This window comes from Lepisosteus oculatus, chromosome 28 (assembly GCF_040954835.1).
Source record: "Lepisosteus oculatus isolate fLepOcu1 chromosome 28, fLepOcu1.hap2, whole genome shotgun sequence".
Classification (NCBI taxonomy): Eukaryota; Metazoa; Chordata; class Actinopteri; order Semionotiformes; family Lepisosteidae; genus Lepisosteus; species Lepisosteus oculatus.
This window is the reverse complement of record NC_090723.1, coordinates 5,716,528-5,734,622: the sequence shown is the minus strand read 5'-3', so window position 1 is coordinate 5,734,622 and position 18,095 is coordinate 5,716,528. Positions and strand designations below refer to the sequence as shown.

At 47.1% G+C, this 18,095-nt stretch overlaps 1 protein-coding gene across 4 annotated transcripts in view; it reads left to right on the top strand.

Moving 5' to 3' along the window:
* stard3 (StAR related lipid transfer domain containing 3) overlaps positions 1 to 18,095 on the top strand; it is a 40,621-nt gene that overhangs the window by 19,384 nt on the left and 3,142 nt on the right. The window contains exons 1-15 of one of the 4 annotated variants that reach the window (XM_015362156.2): positions 8,919 to 9,009; positions 9,188 to 9,412; positions 12,147 to 12,370; positions 12,791 to 12,868; positions 13,109 to 13,186; positions 13,364 to 13,417; positions 14,041 to 14,158; positions 14,374 to 14,475; positions 15,163 to 15,218; positions 15,375 to 15,467; positions 15,789 to 15,851; positions 16,259 to 16,354; positions 17,372 to 17,451; positions 17,581 to 17,685; positions 17,920 to 18,013. In XM_015362156.2, the coding sequence (XP_015217642.1) occupies positions 12,158 to 12,370; positions 12,791 to 12,868; positions 13,109 to 13,186; positions 13,364 to 13,417; positions 14,041 to 14,158; positions 14,374 to 14,475; positions 15,163 to 15,218; positions 15,375 to 15,467; positions 15,789 to 15,851; positions 16,259 to 16,354; positions 17,372 to 17,451; positions 17,581 to 17,685; positions 17,920 to 18,013 (1,230 nt within the window). In that variant the 5' untranslated portion in view covers positions 8,919 to 9,009; positions 9,188 to 9,412; positions 12,147 to 12,157. The other 3 variants (XM_006638256.3, XM_069185813.1, XM_015362157.2) reach the window with 3 other exon arrangements.

The following is an 18,095-nucleotide window of genomic DNA, read 5'->3' as shown; positions in this document are numbered from 1 at the left end:
GCTGAGCTGGAGTGAGGAGACACTCAGGTCCACCACTATGAAAACTGGCACGACCTGAGAGCTATTCGTATGAGTAAATAAGCTGATTTGTACTGATTGCAATGCCTATAGTAAATATATGTGACAATAATTGAATAATTGATTACTCGTTCCAAATATTTGCTTTCAATTGATTGATTGTGACACCTGGGACATTTTAATGGGGTTGTTTTGCTGTTTTGGAGGAGCAAAGGTTTCATTATAATCTTGCTCAGTGCACAGTTACATTCTAATTGATGTTTTCATCAGTGCAGAAGAACAAAACATAAACTAGTCCTGGCTGCCCTGTGCCAACGCTGAGACTGCTCAGTAGTTATGAGATAAGCTTTGACTGCATCTGTAGGCCTGCTGTTCAAAGGCATACTTCCAGAATGAATTTGCTGAATCTTGACCTGCCAGTTGATCTTATTTTAAAACTTGAAATCTTAATCTGTGTTTATTTCTGTGACTTGAAGCGGAGCTTGCAAATCTCCAAACCAATCTCTCCCCAAGCATCTTTCTGAAGTGAAGAAACGCAAGCTATGGCAATGTTCGGAGCACCATGAGAGGATGCAAACGCTGCATCTCTCTAGCAATCTAAGCCTTGCAATTTCCTGTATTATTAACATTATTACTGTCTGTCCAGAGCCTGTTAATGGATAATCTGGGTATCTGTCCTCAGTGGATTGTGGGTCCTGGGATGGGTTTTGTTAAAACAGTAAGCAGGGAGCACCTAGGAAGATGAAACTTGCTTAAACAGTAAGTTACGCCTCTCTTGCAGCCTGTAGCTTCACTTCCACCCACAGCCCTCAGCCACACCTGGTAGCTGAACCACAAGACATGCAGCCAAGCTTGCTGACAGCCTTGAATTCCTCTGTCCGTCTGTGAAAGCACAGGCTGAAAAGTGTGGGCGGTGTGCTGACAGTGTTCGGGTTCCTTTAGCAATCGGGGATCTCCTGAGTGGCTCTACAGGTAGGTGGCCCCTTTTCAGATTGTAGGCTGGAAATCACCCAGTTCAGATCTGGGAATTTCATCATCCATATGGGACCAGGATTCCCCTTAGCAAACCTCTTGTTGTGTGCTCTGGCTGGGGGCTGCCAGATTATGCTCAATAGCACCCCCTGTGGCTTGCCAAGTGTAATTGACCTAACAGCACTGACAGTGAGAGCTGTGTGGGTGTTCCTGGATGCCTCCTAAAATGACTTATCTGTGCCATTGCTGCTGCAGGCTCACAGTGTGAGGAGAGAGTGAGTGGCCCGGCTTGATCCTCTGCCCGTTTCTGTGAAGGTTGTCTATATCTCCTGCACTGGTGTGAGGCAGCAGCCAGTAAGGTTCAGCAAGTCAGGTTCAGTACCCTGTGGGGAGCTCTGAAAAATTAAGAGGACTTCCAGGGGTGTGGGGGTGGGGTCCCCTTTATTCTGGCACCCAGTTCTAGCACATTCGTCTCATGTAAGAGGTTCAGCATCACATCCAGACAAACACCCCCTGCACACTGGAAGCACTGTGTGACTAACAAATGGCCTTGTTTTCATCCAGCCTTTTCTCACTTTTCCCCCAAGGCCATGCTGTGTGAAAGCTGCTCCATCTTCATTATGGGGTTTAATTTTTAAATTAAATAGGGTTCTGCATTGCTCTGCTCCCCTTCTGTGTCTTGGATTCACTGGTTGAGAAAGCTGTCTTTTAGAGCAGTTCTCATTACATCCCCAACTCCTGAAGGCTGTGGAAAGGGACAGTCAGTCCAGTTAAACCGTGATTGCATCAATTTAATTCCCCATGGGAAGAGCTGCTTCTAGCTCAAGGAGATCTAGAAATCCTTTTTCCAGAGCTGGAGACCCAGAGTTTTTCATAGTAAATGGACGTGGTGTTGCTGCAGTTTTCCCATGGTCTTGTCATATTTGTATCATCTTTACATTTTACTTTGTTTTCACTGGGGTTTACTGCACTTTACTCCACTTTTACAGTAACATGCCACAGTAAAATTCCATTAGCTGTGATTTTATCATGAATCGCTGGAGAAACGGCTGTAGATGCATGCTTTCAGCTCTCCCTGTGAGAGGGTAGAAGGTCACCAGATAAAGGATTTGCAATGACAGTGTGACAGTAGGGACGTTCCGCTGCCCTGGAGCAGGAGAGCCTTGGGGGACGGGCGTGTGTGGCCCTTGGCCCACTGCCCCACGCTGCTGTGGTGTGTGCGTGGAGAGCTGTGCCAGGGAGACAGGGAGGTGTAGGCAGACAAGCGGAAGGGAAGAGGGGCAGAGCTGCGTGAATAATTGATGGCTCCTGAGGAGGCTGCCAGCTCTGAGCTCAGCAGGACCCCAGCCCCAGAGACACAGTGCCCAGCGATCACACTGAGGGACACAGCCGCCCTCCCCTCGCCACTTCCTCCTCCGCTCAGCCCCCTGCTGTCACTGTGGGCCTCAGTCCTGGCTTGTGATCGAACCACATGTTCCGCTGGGAACGAGCAGAGTCTCTGGCCTGGAAACTGCGCAACAGGAGCGAAACTCGAAGCTGGTGCCTGCATGGCACGCACATGTTTAACAGAGGGTGTACAGTGAGACAGTTACAGTAATGTGACATATTGCCTCCTGCAGTTTGAAAGGGGCTCCAAACCTGCAGGGCCCCATGATTAGGATCAGTAGGTTTATTGGTGTGGGGGTTATGTGAAGCACCAGTGAGACAAGTGGAATAAATCCCATTGAAGACAGACTGCACATGTGACATCAGTGCTGGGGCTCCGATCACTGACGCTGACTTTGTTGTCAGAAAGAATGAGCCCGTTCCAGCTGAGCCCTGTTGCACCTGTTTTTTGTCTTCTAAGCGAGTGAACATGAATCTGAGGCAAGAACAGGTGGCGCTTCTAGGGTCTGTAAACAGTGCTTGATCAAACACCAAGTCTAGCAATGGCAGTAATGCGTACAGTTAGGAGCACACTGGATGCTTTGGTGTCTGATCGCCGATCCACGTCCACGGACCCCTTGAATCCATGTCATCAGTTTTGATGCACCATAGTGACATCACCATGCCTCTGGTTGTAAAGACGAGACAGCTCAACATCATCATCAAGTGCCTATTTTTTTTCAGAAAATGACATTATGATTTAACTTTTTCGACCACACACGTTTTATTCCGGATCCTCCCAGACCAGTTCAGTCCTGGAGATCTTGAACCTTCTGCTTTTTCTGGATCGCTCTAACTCTTCAATTTTTAAGGCCATGTGGTTGAAGGGGTGGGGGCTAGGAGTGAAAGATGGGGAATCTTTCAGAGCAGTCTCATGCTCTGATAAACAGCCATGTGAACAAGGAAGAGGAGGCACAGACTTCCTCTCCTTTTCTGCAAAGCAGAGTTAGTAAACAAGAACAGCTGTCTTAGTGTCGAGGTAAGATGTTTTCTGCCAAATCCGTCAATGATTTGGTGAGCAACGTCCCCTTTTTGAAAGCAGAGACACGTAATTTAAACCAGATCTTTTTACATCCCAGTTCCTGGTATTGCCGTGTCTCCAGAAGAATTTGTGATTTTTTTTCCAGAAGGCATTTCCTTTTCAGAGGAGCACAGGTGATCCGTCTTGAGTCTGACCACATGTGAAACTTTTTTCTTTGTTTTTTCAAGTCTATTAGAAATCTGATTTTGAGGCCCGAACCCTTTTTGTCAAGCTGCAGTTTGTCTCTGACATTTAATGAAAAATATCATTTTATCCGATAGATCACTATGGACATGTATCATATTTAAATCTGGAAAGGCTCCCGGTCTTATGAAATTTCTCAATAATATCTTTTTTTATTAAGAACAGAAAACCCATTCTCAATGAGTGCAAATTGATTGATGTAACGATATGTGCATAGCACCCTGAAGTAACAGCAGCCTGCTTTCAGTTTTCCACTGGGTTGCTGCTGACAGGGTAGCTGGGTTTTACTGGGCATTCAGCAAGGAAGGAGACGAAACCAAACAATGGCTGTGTTCTGCAGCATTGAAACATGAACTGCTGGCTGACGTGGGAGACTAAATGATTTCCAACATCCTTGAAGCTTGGCATTCCTGTGGTGAAGGAAGAGCCATCACTAGCAGGAGGCTCCCAGTTCAAATCCTGCAGTTGAGCCGCTGTACGTGACCCAAATGGAGCCCCAGGAGCCCCCTTGAGCTGTGTCCTTCGGAGGAGATGTAAAAGCACAAGACCTGTTGCAGATTTGGATTGCAAAGTTCATCCTCTCAGCTCTGTAAATCACTCTGGATAAAAGCGTTTGCTGATGTCATTGTGCTAAGTGCTTCTGCGTGATAACTTTTTAAGATAACTGTTGTGCAATGCCCAGGCCTATACTAAGCACAGCTCAGAGACTGCAATGCAGGAATGGGATCTGGACCAGCGATTGGCCATCATATACTTCCAGGTTTTACACATGTGTCCGGTGAAGAACTCAATCCGGACCTGAATCCTGAATTTGTCTTTCACATAATCACTTGACCTCTCACCTGAGGTTTTCCTGTAGGGTGCTGTCCTGTTTTAAAGGTGTGGATGCTGGAGTGGACAGCAGAGCCGTAGTGTCTGACGAAGCCCGTCAGGCCTGTGGACTGCGTTGCTTGTTCTGACCATAGTGCAGACGTAGCAGGGATTCTCTGAACGGCATGCTGAACTCCAGTCTGGTGCGGCTCCGGATAAACTGACTGCACGGCTCAGCGGCTCCCAGCGCTCACCCAGGATTACTGGCTAAAGCGTTGGATTATTATTATGACTACTCCATCTGGAATCTGTTAGGAGAAGGGGGTAACCAAGCCTGGAGCCAGGGCCTAGGATAAGCCCACAGCAGTTAGACCCAGTGGCAGGAAAAATCAGATGGATCAGGAGGCGCCGGTGAGCAGGGGACAAATTGAGATGTTTTTTGTGCCACAAGATACTGGAAATCTTGATCCATCGGGGCTGTGTCACTGTGCATACACTGCCAGCTGCATGGCAGTGGTTTAGCCAGAGGATTAAATTACATCATCCGCATTTCCCTGTCACTTGATTTGTAAGGCCTGTGCTGTGTGATCACTCCTGGTTGCCCTGTAGCCAGCATCATGTGTTATTTTCAGATGCTCTTTGAGGAAGTGAAACTGCACAGCACAACCACACAAATAGACAGCAGGTGTCTGGATAGTTCCTTAAAAACCCTGTAATCACCTTCTTGATCACGGGTCCCCAGCAGAAATCCATACCTAAGACGCGATGAGGCTGTTCACTTTGTTCATCCCTGAGGTCTGTTGCATGTAATTGTCCCTTAAAGAGCTTCAGAGCCACCGCCTTTGAGCTGAGTGATGTCTCTGCGGAAGAGTTGTGGCGAGGAAAGTCATCTTCAGGGCCCATCGCCACAGAGTTGCCCACTGAAATCTCGGAGGTTCTCGTTCCTATTCCGCCCAACTCTCACCTGGATCTGAGAAACCTCTGCAGAGGTTGTGGAGGTGTATATAACAAAACAAGCATTACATCCATCCATTTATTAACTGCGTCCTCCGGTTGAGGGTTGCGGGAGAGCTGGAGCCTGTCTCGGCAAGCTTTAGGCACAAGGCAGGGTACCCAGGGTACACCATCACAGGGCAGTAAAACAAACATTCGTCACACCTCTTCCTCCTCCTGGAGTTGTGATTCAGCTCCCAGGCTGTGGCTCTGAAGCTGTTCAAGAGAAAATTACACACAACAGAGCTTAACAGAGTCGGGACAAAATCAAATGCACCATTAATAAAACTAAGGATACTGTTTGACCAAAACAGTGAAACAGTAAAGTGCCTGCTTACATCTTTCTTTAAACTGGTTTCCAGCCAGGGTGGTCCTTTCTGCAACTTCAAAGCCGGGCAGGGAATTTATCACATTTACAAAAGAGAGCGTAAGAATCGCAAAACAGTTCCAGAACGCAGAACACCCCTGGGGTGTGTAGCCACGTAATGAGCCGGATCAGGTGTGCCATTAACGTTGTGTTTTGCAGGCCTTGTTTACGATGACATAAGTCTTACACCTGTATTGTCAGTGCGGGCTTCAGCAGGAGGGGCTCCAGGTTCTGTATCTCCAGTGAGGCTGGGGATGGGACAGTTAAGGGGGGTCAGGAGTGCCCCGTGCTCGAGGCTGACAGTACACAGACACTGACGCAGGGACGTGCCTGTATCAGCAAGCTCTCTGTGTCAAAGACAAATTCAAAGGGATCTGTTGGCATGAATTTCAGTGTTGCCAAAGCACAGACAATTTCCAAACATTTACAGTAAAAACATATTATTGGATGTTACATAAAACATTTTTATTATTGACAGGCTCACTCTGTGTTCCTCAGGCTGTGACAGGAGATGTCATACTGGGCTGCAGCTCTGGGGAGTTTCCTCCCTGTTCCCAGTTGTTTAGTGGGCTTTGTGAAGCCAGGATTTACAAAAGTGACTTCAAGGTTTTGATACAGGGAACATATAGCACAATTTCTTCTGAGTGGAAAAGGCAACAGTGCTGGTATAACATTTCGAAACAGTCTGATCATGGATGTTCAGTCCATCCTATATGAGAGCATTTCAAGAGCCCATATATTGCAAAGAGCGAAATACCTGCAGCACACTGCCGTTGGCACTGGGGTATGGTAAACTCCCTGTCACTATTTACCCAGGACACAACTGCCTCCTGCCCTCCCACTGACCACACGAGCACCAGCTTCAAAGGACGTGGGGGGGGTGACCCAAGAAGGAGCAGTCCAGAACTGACTCGCTACACACGCCACAGACAAGCCGAACAGCAGCTTGCTGTCATGTTGACAGTAAAAAAAAACATGTTCAGTTGCTGTAAAATCAGACTCACTAAAAATACAGGATTTACAGTCAAGGTTAAAGCTTTTACTCGGGAATTCTTTACAACGATATATGTTATTAAGGATTTTAAAATTAATCTCTTTAGTTTTTGGAGGGGTGAGAAGAATAATGTCCTGCCACAGACACCTTGACCCTCCTTGACCCCCCCAGTCTCACTGGTACTGGAATACGTTACAGGCATATATATGAAGCAAAATTAAACTGGTAAGATCTGTGAAAATAAAATAGCCCTTCTGTGTGAGCAGGGATAATCTGAAATCTTTTTATATCACAAAATGCACCCAGAGAGATTTTCTCCTTTAAAGTAAGATTCGTGCCCCAAACTTATGAGGTCCTCTGTCTGCATTACAAATTCTGGGCAGGTATGTTTTGCTTGTTAGGGTGTGTTTGGCGATTTTGCAAAGCATTACGGAACTATACAAATGCAGACATGCAGGGCCCTCCATAAGTGCTGGGACAGTGAAGTCAGAATTGCTATTTTCAAGGATTCTCCAGCAATTCGGATTTGAGATGAAAAGATGAATATTAGTTAAAAGCACAGAACATCACCTTTTATTTCTGGATATTTCTGTGCATACTGTATATGCTTTATATTTAAGAATAATACAACTTGTGTTCCACCCCCATTTTAGGTGAACATAGGTATTGGGACACATCTGGACTTAAAGATGAAACTCTGCAGTTTAAACAAATGTTAATGCCATGTAAGGTGCAAGAAACACATCTGAGCACAAAGCTTTGTTTCCCCGTCTGTCCTGTAGTGTGTTAACTTTGGATTTGTCGCCCTCTAGTGTTCAACTGCACCCCAGAAACGGAATATAGTGTTGTACCATTCCTTCTCGGGTGCTCTTGAAATAGATGAGATGTCCATATCACATCACACCAGCTCTTCGGGCCAAGTCCCATGTGAGAGTGTTAAAGATTGTTTTATTCCTAGGAACTCACTACGACCTTGTCGATTTCTACAGGGATGGGTTTTGGAGGGTTTTTCGAAAAAAATCAATGAACATTTCCTCTGTTTCTCTGTTTGGAGGCTGTTGAGCTGAAGGTTTTTGTGGACATCCACTTCCCTCCTGTGTCTGGTTTCCTCTCGATAAGACCCATGGGTGGTGTTATGTGCAGACTTGAGCAGCATGACAGAGGGGTCGCTGGAGGTATAGTCGTTGGTGTTCAGGGAGTAAAGCAATGGGGAGACAGCACAGCCCTGAGGTGCACCAGTGCTGACAAACAAGACCCATCCGCCCATATTGCCTTCTGTGTGTTAGACAAATAGATCATCCACTGGCAGGTGGGGAGAAGAACATTTTAATAGGAGAGTTTATTGTGGAGGAATTCTGGGATGATGGTGTTGAATACAGAGCTACAATCAACAACATAGAGACACGCATATATTCCCAGAGATCCCAGATGTTGCAGGATGTAGTGAAAGCAAATATCAACAGCATCATCAACAGAAACCTTCCTGCAGTTTTAGTTTGCAAAGAGTTTTAGGACTTCTTGTTCTTTAATAACAAGTGTAACATTTTTGTATTCATATTAATATGAAGGAAGAAAGTAAAAACTGCACCTGCTAAAGGTTGAATTTGAGAGCGAACGTTTTCATTCTAAAAGGAATATGTGCGGTCACTAACTATTAAAGTGAACCAATCACGTTGTTGTAATTCCTCAACCTTCCACGGGATGGCGGTATGACTGATTAAGCAGAGCTTTCTGGGAGATGTAGTCCTTTACTGGGGACACTATTGCTGAAAAAAATTATCCTTTGGATTGGACGTAAAACCGAAGTCCTGACTCACTGTGGTCATTAAAAATCCCACGGTGTTTCTTGAAAAGAGTTCACAGTGGGTGAAGTAGTGGTATTTAGCATGTCCTGTGATTTAGTTAACTTTGATTTAACAGTGCTGTCCTGACGAGGCTGACTCGTGTCAGTGTGGCCCAGAGTAATGAGCTTCAGAACCAACTGGCTGCGGGGGGTCTTCTTAAGCTTCAACTGGGCCTTGTGGTGGCGGTAGAGATCTGGTCACCGTTTTTCACGTGTAGACTTTATTTTGCTGTTCTCTTCTGTGCATAAACCTCCGGTCTCTCTTTCCCTGTGTGCGTGCGTGCACTCGTCAACCGGAAGTTGACGGCTATACTGTTGCGTCGTCTTCCGGAAGTCAGTGCGAAAGTGATTAGTATGATCAGGTGAGTTTCGGTTTATTCTCAAACATTGAGCTTTTGCTTTTTGTCGTATAAAAATACATTGGTTTTTTTTAGTTGTACGAGTCGTCGGTAATATTCTTAAGCTGTTGTGACTGTTTATAGAGGGCTGGAGAGTTCCTGACTTATCTGCTGTCCTCTGGTTTATTTGTCTTCTTGCTAGGCAGTGTAGAGAGAAGCAGAAGTTTTGGGATTTTTTTTTTTTGCTGGAAACGCGACTACCTTTAGCACAGCTCTTCGTCAGAGCCTCAGCTTCTCCACGATCGATTCCGAAACTGCGTGCCGCCGCAAGATCCGAAAACGGTAGATGAATTTCTGTCAGATCATCTCAGTTCTGTCCCAGGGCCAGTTAGGGTAGAGGGCTAGACCCGTCTCCTACCAACAAGAGGTAATGTGTTTTATTTACCGCGCTTATAATTGTACTAGTTGTGTTTGTGCCCCTGCTGCCTCTTCACTGTGGCGAGAGCATCGCATCTGATTTAATTCGTTTTGAAATTTCTTCCCATCTGCAATCCCTCTCTCAAACGATGCACAGTAACGCTGTAAGACTATTTGACTGTACTCGTGGTGTGTGATGTTTTTGTTGTGTCGGACTCTGCTGTAAAACACACTTGCCCCAGGGGACGATAAAGCTCCATTTAAAATGACTACTTGTTACCCCTGGTGTCTCAGCAGCACACCATTCACACCGACGAATCGCATTTGCTCTACTGTTCGTTCCTCTTGGTGCAAGAAATGTTTTCTGTGAACTACGGTACACAAAGAGGTGCCCCAGATTGGCGACACCTTCTTCCTGGACGTTTTAATTTAGTTTTGTTGCAGCCGGGATAGTGAGGAATCGATGCGGTCGGAGTGTCTCCGATCTCGATATACGGACTTCGACACAACAGGCTGGATTAGTGTGACCAGGCAAGCTAGCTTTGCAAATACCTGTTTATTTTGGAACCGATCTGAACTGTGTTTTGTTTTTTTTACCTCATCCGGCTTTGATGCCTGTTCGAGTTTTCTGCTTGTAAGAGTAAGTAGATCGTGTTTCAGTGACGGCGTGCAACTCCAAAAGCGCAACATTTTTAAGGTCGCTGTCATCACCTGTACTTCAGTTTGCCTCGGTTTGAAATAGTCTATATTAAATATTTAATATAATCAGAAAGATATGCATGACCGTCTGCGATTCTGTTTCTTTCCCCCAGTAAAACACACCGCGCTGGGGCTGCTGTTCCCGGGCTGTTTACTGTAAGTGGTGAAACAGGAATCATCAGCAGATGTCTTGTTAAGCAAGAGGCGTAAATAACCAACATGCAAATATGGAACATCAAGTGCGCTGGAAGCTAAATTAGGAACTCGAAAAAATTCGGAAAGGGGGGGATCACGTGGGTTTGCCCAGCTCGTTTTTTAACTTGGGAGGAGTGAGGGGTATGCGTGACCCCGAGGACACAAATATGATGGAATTGTTTGGGTTTTTTTAAATACAGCTTCTTGTTTCTACATACTGTGGACCTGTTAACCTCTCCACAGCTGATGAGGAAAGGGGGAGAGGCTGGGGTACGGGGGGTTGAAAGATCGTTGTGCCAGCATTAGTATTAATAGTGTAGTATTAGTACCAGTCCAGTTAATTTGTCACGTGCACAAGTGCAATGCAACGCTTATTTGCATGTATGCTCCAATACAAAGACATTGAAGGAATCGCCAAAAACACAAACACAGGACAGCAGCAGCAGCAACAACAGGAAGTTAAAAAAACATACAACTTAAAATATCGGTGTGCGCCGGAGGTAGGGGTAGAGTTCAGTGATCTGACAGCTCGTGGGAAGGAACTGTCTCTGAAGCTGGACGTCCGTGCCTTCATGCTCCTATAACGCTGACCAGAGGGAAGGGGGGGAGAAAAGTGGGAAACCAGGGTGATTTCTGTCCTTAGTGATCCTTCCAGCCTTCCTGAGACAGCGAGTTGTAAACATGTCCACAATAGAGGGGAGCTGGACTCCAGTGATGGACTAATAGTCTTAGTAGTGATGCAGGGTCCCCAGCTGACTTTTGCCCAGCAACAGAGAGGCGACCCCAGACTTGGAGGAGATGGGGTGCCCTGCTCATTGGGGTTCCTGGGGCAAAGCCTGCAGTGAAAGCCCACAGGCTCCCAGTGTCCAGTGATGGGCCTGACCACGGCAGAGGGCAGTGTGGAAGGGGATTTGTACGACAGGACCCTCGGAGCTGTGGTCTGTGAAGGGGCTGTAACAGCTGCCCAGATGAGAGAATCCATGCCAGTGGGTGGTTTGTTCTGTACCTCTGCAATGCTCTGTGTGGAAAAGGTCCTCCTGCTTTCAGGAGGAATAAAGGAATCAAATTCCCTGAACATGCTTAAGACATTTGTTTCCTCCTAGAGCAGTGGATAACAGTTCTCATCTAAGAGATTAATAATTCCCTCTGGTTTTTATTCCAGCTGAGGTCTGAATGAACAGTCTTTTCAGTTGCTTACTAATTGTCATTAATGTGTCTGCACATCAGCCATTTTATGCTGCCTGTGAGGTCCTCAAGGCTGTGACTCTCCAGGAGCTGGGTTACTGACCCCTGTTCGAGAGGGACATCTGCTTGCTACTGAGGGTAGCCTTCAGTCTTAAGTGGGCAGTATTTGTCCATATTAAGTCAAAAGGGAGTGAGATCCTTAGTCATATTTTAAAACTATTACGTATCGAAACGGAGACACCGATGCCATCATCCTCTCGCCACGTTCAAGTGTTTTGGAAATTTTCTAACCTGGTAGCTGGGGGATTTTTAATAAACTTGCCACGGCCTGGAAGCTGTGCCCTCAAGTACTTAGTCAGCCTCTACAGTCAGCACAGTGGAGAACCCAGGCAGGGGTGTTGAGGCTGTAAAAAGCAGAAGTGCCTGTTCTCTGTAGGCATGTGTGCTGAATCCCCCTTCGGAGTCCTCACAGGCAAGCAAAGAGGTAATTTGGTGAGGCTTCTGAGAAAAAGAAAGCTCCAGATTTGCCTGTGAAACTAGGAAGTCATGGCTGAAACACCTGACGGCAGCAGTATATTTCTACATAATCAATGCATGGATTGATGCTCCTGTAAAACATGTCTTCAGCGGGAATTCTCTTCCCATCCCTGTCTCTCTCCCTTTAGAGTGCAGTAAGATGCCGGGGGGGGTGGAGAATGGAGACCTGGGGGCCAGTCTCCCAGCCATCGCCTCTCTGAACGCCTCGTACTCCCAGAATTCCTTGTCCCTGCCTCCATACTACCTTGCCCCTGGGGAGCGCAAGCTCATCTCTGACGTCCGCCGGACTTTCTGCCTCTTCGTCACCTTCGACCTCCTCTTCATCTCCTTGCTGTGGATCATCGAGCTCAATGTCCGTGCCTTTGTCCCTCTCTCTCTCTCTCTTTCTGTTCAGGTTTTTCTTAGAAAATAAGACAGGTTGCAAATGAGCCAAGACTGTTTGACCCTCGTGTACCCAAATGAGTTAGTAGCTAATTGATTTTAGACCCTGTCCAGCCTGTTTCCAGGAAATGAACAACATGTCTGGACACCTTGTTCATGTCTTCCACAGTCCTTTGTACGACAATGTGCCTCCTGTTCTCTTGGAACTGTGTATACTTAATTTGCATTTGTCTTGTATTTTGTCTATTGGTTTGGCTTTTTTCAGGAAGTTTGACAAATTTAAATTCTTCAGCCAAACTGTTGGAACCTGTAGCTTAAGTCCAGTCTGTTAGTCTCTCTCTGCTGCTGTTGTTGTTGGCCCAGTGTCCTTATCTGTGTCCCCTGTCCTCAGATAAAGGACTCTATCTGGGAGAACCTGGAAGAAGAGGTCATCCGCTACAAATTCGCATCTTCTTTCTTCGACATTTTTGTGAGTCTCCTTTTACAGTCAGAAATTACACAAGCGAGTGGTGTGAAGTCCAGCTGATTAGACTCATTATAATAAGTGAAGACTGCTCATTTACTGCAAATCCGACAAACCAACGAAACATGGTTCTGATTAACTCTTGGATTCACTATATTGGGTGCAACAATGATGCAGGGGTTTTCTGACACCTTTATGAAGGGGTACAGGGTGTGAGCCTGTTCCATTCCTGTTCTTTTCTCCCAGCTCCTGGCGGTGTTTCGGTTCGTGTTGCTGCAGCTGGGCTACGCGGCTCTGAGACTGCGACACTGGTGGGTCATCGCGGTAAGAACCGGTCCGTCCAGAGGAGTGACACTGGGCTCTTGGAGAACCTGGGGAAAAAACAACAACAACAACCACCACCACCACCTAACTGTCAATTGCAGAATCGTCAAAGTTATCTTCTAAAAGAGCTGTTTGAATTCCGTGATGAACTGTCTACTGTCCTTCCTTCTCTCCCAGATCACCACCCTCGTGACCAGCTCCTTCCTCGTCGCCAAGGTCATCTTGTCCGGTGTGAGTGGACAATGTTTCAAAGAGCCCGAGCTGTATGAAAATGATCTCCGAGTCCCCCTAATTTAGACTTATTTTCCTGTTTCACTTCCACAATTGGTAGGAATGTAAACTTTCTGCCAGATCACCAGCTTACAAACAAGAGGGGGTCATTTTGCCTGTCTGACTCTTTCAGTTCACCTAGAAGAAAGCAGTGCACTGGGGTTAACGTAGCTTGAATTAAGTCCACTTCTTCTTCAAGACCAAAAATATTCAGTTTGTTTAGCCTGTGTAAGGCTTTCATTTGAGGAGTGAACTTTGTTACTTTTAAGTGATTCCAGAGCAGCACTGACCTGGTGCTCTCTGGGGTTGGGCTATGTGTGATGTGATACCTTTGTGCCGGCAGTGCATTGCGTTAGGCAGTACTGCCACAGTAGTGTTTTCCCTGCATCAGGCCTGCCTGTCCTTGTATGGCCACAAGGGAAATGTGAAAGTCTTTTTATTTTGGGGGGGAAAAATGGAGTTCAAGTAAGAGATTGTTGGAAATACTCTGAAAAGGATAATGACTTGTAGTTTTAAGCATAACAGAAAACGCCCTGGCACATCCGGGTCTGCTCTGATAGCTGGTGTGCTCCGGTCTCCCCCAGCCCCTGTTCAAGAATGCCTTTGGGTATGTGCTGCCCATCACCTCCTTCGTCGTGGCCTGGCTGGAGACGTGGTTCCTCGACTTCAAAGTGCTCACCCAGGAGGCAGAGGAGGAGCGGGGTGAGAAAAGGAGCGAGAGGGGATGTGTTTGTAGGGGGTGCGAGATTGTTTTGCATGGAGAGGAAGAGACGGTTTTGTGACTCATAGACTTCGTGCTGCTGTACTCTGTTTTTCACTTTTTCTCCGTCTCCAGCTTCCACATTTTCCCCCGTTCTGTACTTGTCTTTGCCGGTGCATCTTGTCTGTCTGTCACTCAGTGATCCCCTCTCTTTCAGCATATCTAGCAGTTGTGAATGCAGCATTGGAGCGGGGACCCCTGATCTATGCCCAAGCCTTCTCCGATGGCCAGTTCTACTCCCCGCCTGAGTCTCTAGCAGGTGAGATGGCTGTTTGCACCCTGCAACACACGCACATCAGTGGTGACCACTTCTAGGCTTGGAGAGCCATGTTCATGCAGGTTCTGTTCTCTTCACGCGTCACTATTCAGCTGTCAGTGACTTGGGGGGGGGGGGGAGACACAGGCACAGTAATCATGGAAAGACCCGAGCGAATGAGAGCTACAAGCCCCTCCTGGCTTCTGAGGCCCAGTAATCACTGGATCATACTGATCAATAATGCTATTGATTGGCAGCTCCACACCTCAGTGTTTTCTTGCTCTGCAACCTGTTTTTGTGGAACAGCACAGCGGCTGCTGTGTCTGTGCCAGGGTCCAGGGTTCAGTTCTAACTTTACCCTTCTGTCTGTGTTGAGTTCTTCCTGAGTTTGTTTTTGTTTTTTTCCCCATGAGCTCTGGTTTCCTCTCTCTGCAGAAGGCTGTTTGACTTGAGTGGTTTTTCAGAGAGTTGTTCCTTTCTCCACAGCCTTGCAATGATCCTGTGCAGGAGAGCAGTCAGTTCAGTCCTTCCCAGGACTGATTGTTTAAGGGGTTTTCTGATTGTAGAGAGGTGGACGGACTGTTTTTCTTCATAAGTCTTTAACTAGCGGGTGTTCAAAGAGCTCATGAAAACAAGCTAGACTCACGACCTCACTGTTGCTGGTCTGGCCTGACGGCTGTCTCTCCACAGGATCTGATGACGAGCAGGAGGAGGAGACCCATGGGCGCAAAGCTGTGACTCCCCAGGTGCGCAGTGCCTGAGTGCATGTAGAGGTGAAATTCCCTGCTCGTCTCTGCGCCGCGTGGCTGTGTGGGTCGGTGCTAGACTCCCCCCCCTCAGGCCCGGCGTCTGGGCCGTCCCAGGAAGTCCAATCTCTCTCTCTTCCTGTCGCCATCTGCCAGGAGAAGGAGTTTGTGCGGCAGGGCCGGGAGGCGATGGCCATCGTCGATCAGATCCTCGCGCAGGAGGAGAACTGGAAACGAGAAAAGAGCAACGTGAGTCTGTCCGTCTCTCGGCAACATCCCAGGAAGTCTGGGGGTGGATACTAGCGCGTGGGGCCTTTCTCTTAGTCTGTTTGTGAAAGCTCTGCTTTGTACAGTCTTACTTATTGGGAGCTGTGCTTGTGTGCGATTGTGATTGAGGAATGGAGTCGTTTGTAACGTATTATCGTGACCTTGGTTAGCGTGTTATTTTTTTTCCAGGGATGAGTGTGTTTAACTTCACGGCAATTCTAGTTGCACAGTCAGGATTGTGGTGTGTGCAGTGTTGCTCTCTCTGTGTGTATCTGTGTGTAACAAGTTATTGATGATTTTTAGGAGCATGGAGATGCTGTTTACTCCCTGGAGATCCCCTTCCATGGGAAGACCTTCATCCTCAAGGTGACAGCCGTCTCCCTCAGCCTAGTCTGTGCTTCCATCCAGCATGTTTAAATCTGAGGATTAATGGTTTTGTAGAATGTAATATTTCTGAATTCCCTTTTAGAATATTAAAATGTTCTAAAAATCAGAATGTAATCCTAGTACTAAAATTATACATAAATTGATAGTGTAATCTCTCGCTATAAATCAAGGATCAATTAGTTTTCAAATAATTACTCAAGTTTAAGAAAGGTGTTACATGATGTTAAAGCTGATTAATAGCAACTGCAGGCTGTAGGCCTGAAGCAAGAAAAGCAACATTTTTTAAAATAATTAGCTTCTTGGAGTGTTAAGGTTTCTATAGTAAACATTTGGGTGCCATGTGTCTTTGACACTTGTCTTTGTCTGGTGTGCCTGTGCCTGACCAGGCCCTCATGCAGTGCCCTGCGGAGCTGGTGTATCAGGAGGTCATTCTGCAGCCTGAGAAGATGGTGCAGTGGAACAGAACTATCTCTGCCTGCCAGGTGCTGTGGATCTGGGTTGTGCGGGGATGTCCGATTGTTGTTTAATGGTTATTAATTAACGCTTAACTCATTAGGTTGAAGCCTTTATGTACAGTGAGCTGTGGTTGTAATTAGTAGACCACACAGTGCATTACTAATTGAATAATAAACCTCATTTTATATAGCTGCTTTAATCATGGCTTCTAAAAGCCCTTTACAGCATAACAGGAGAAGACCCTGTCACCCATAGAATGTAGACAGGCTTGGGGGACAGTTAGGAGACCAGAATTAGAAGAGCGAAGGTTGCGAGGTGGGGGGTAGGGCGATAATAGTTCAGACAGGTACTGAGGTGCCAAGCCATGCAGAGCCTTATAGGTGAGCATGAGGATTTTGATGTCGACACAAAACCTGAGAGGAAGCCAGTGCAAGGACTCCAGGATAGGAGTAATGTGATCACTTGTACTAGACCTGGTCAGGGTTTTGGATGCTGAATTTTGGGCGTCCCGGAGTTTGATCAGTGTGGACACTGTATGAGTAAAGGAAGGAACACACACAAAATGTGCAGTGCTTTCCATAACCGGAAGACTCAATTTCCTACAATGTGGATTAGCATACTGGTTTAGCACAGAGCTGTGCAAAAGGAAATTGTGCTTCCTGCATGCTGTAGCTGGGAGGGGGTTGTTCAGCCAGTCTTACTTGTGTAGTTGCTGGTAGATTTTGAATCCAGGGGCCTCTTCTGGATGATCTTGGAAGGTCTATTTAACACACCTCAGTCCAGCACTTGCAGCTCTAGTTCTGCTTTGTTGTGCCATTCCCTGTTCCTGCTCTCTGTCCCCCGGACAGTGTGGTGTTAGACTGAGCCTTGGCCCTCCTGCTCTTTCCAGCTGTTTGTTCCCTAATTAGTCAAGAGATCCTCCTCTGAGGGCCAGGTGAGCTGTGCTGTGACACTGGTTGGCTCAGACTGGAACATCCTGGTGCCGTAGTTGTGAATGCCCCCTGTCAGTGCTGTGTGCGAGAGCTGTACTCTCTGTGCCGCAGATCCTGCAGAGGGTGGACGACAACACGATGGTGTCCTACGATGTCTCGGCAGGAGCAGCAGGGGGTGTCGTCTCACCCAGGTAACCTGTCGAAACGCTCGGACTGAAACTGCTCGTTTTCTTCTCTCTCTCCCTTTCGTTCCCCCACCCCTGTTGGGTGATGACAGTGTCGGTTGACTGCAGGTCTCCCTCTCTCTCGGTGTCTGTCAGGGACTTTGTGAATGTTCGGAGGGTGGAGAGGAGGCGGGACCGCTACATCTCTGCAGGAAAGGCAACCAATCACGAGTCCAAGCCGCCCCACGTCCGCTACGTCAGGTGAGTCGGACACATCCTGTTCCGTTTGCTCCCAGGCTGCCACCACCGTGTGGTGGTCAGGTCTCGGGTCTCCACACTTTACACTTGCTGCCTTTCTCTGTATAGTTGCAGATCAGCTGTTTAATCTTACCAAGCTAACAAACAGTCCCCTCAGCCCCTCTGCTGTAAGTAAGAAGCAGATTCCCTTCACATCTTCCTGTCTGCGGAGGATATAAACAGTGCTGTTTCTTGCAGGGGTGAGAATGGTCCAGGGGGCTTTGTGGTCCTGAAGTCCAACACCAACCCATCTCTCTGCACCTTCATATGGGTCCTCAACACAGACCTTAAGGTGGGCACCCTGTTGTCTTGGAGTAGGATTATGTGTCTGTCGCCCTGTTCCTGTGGGTTTGAATGGGTGTTGCTTGTTTTGG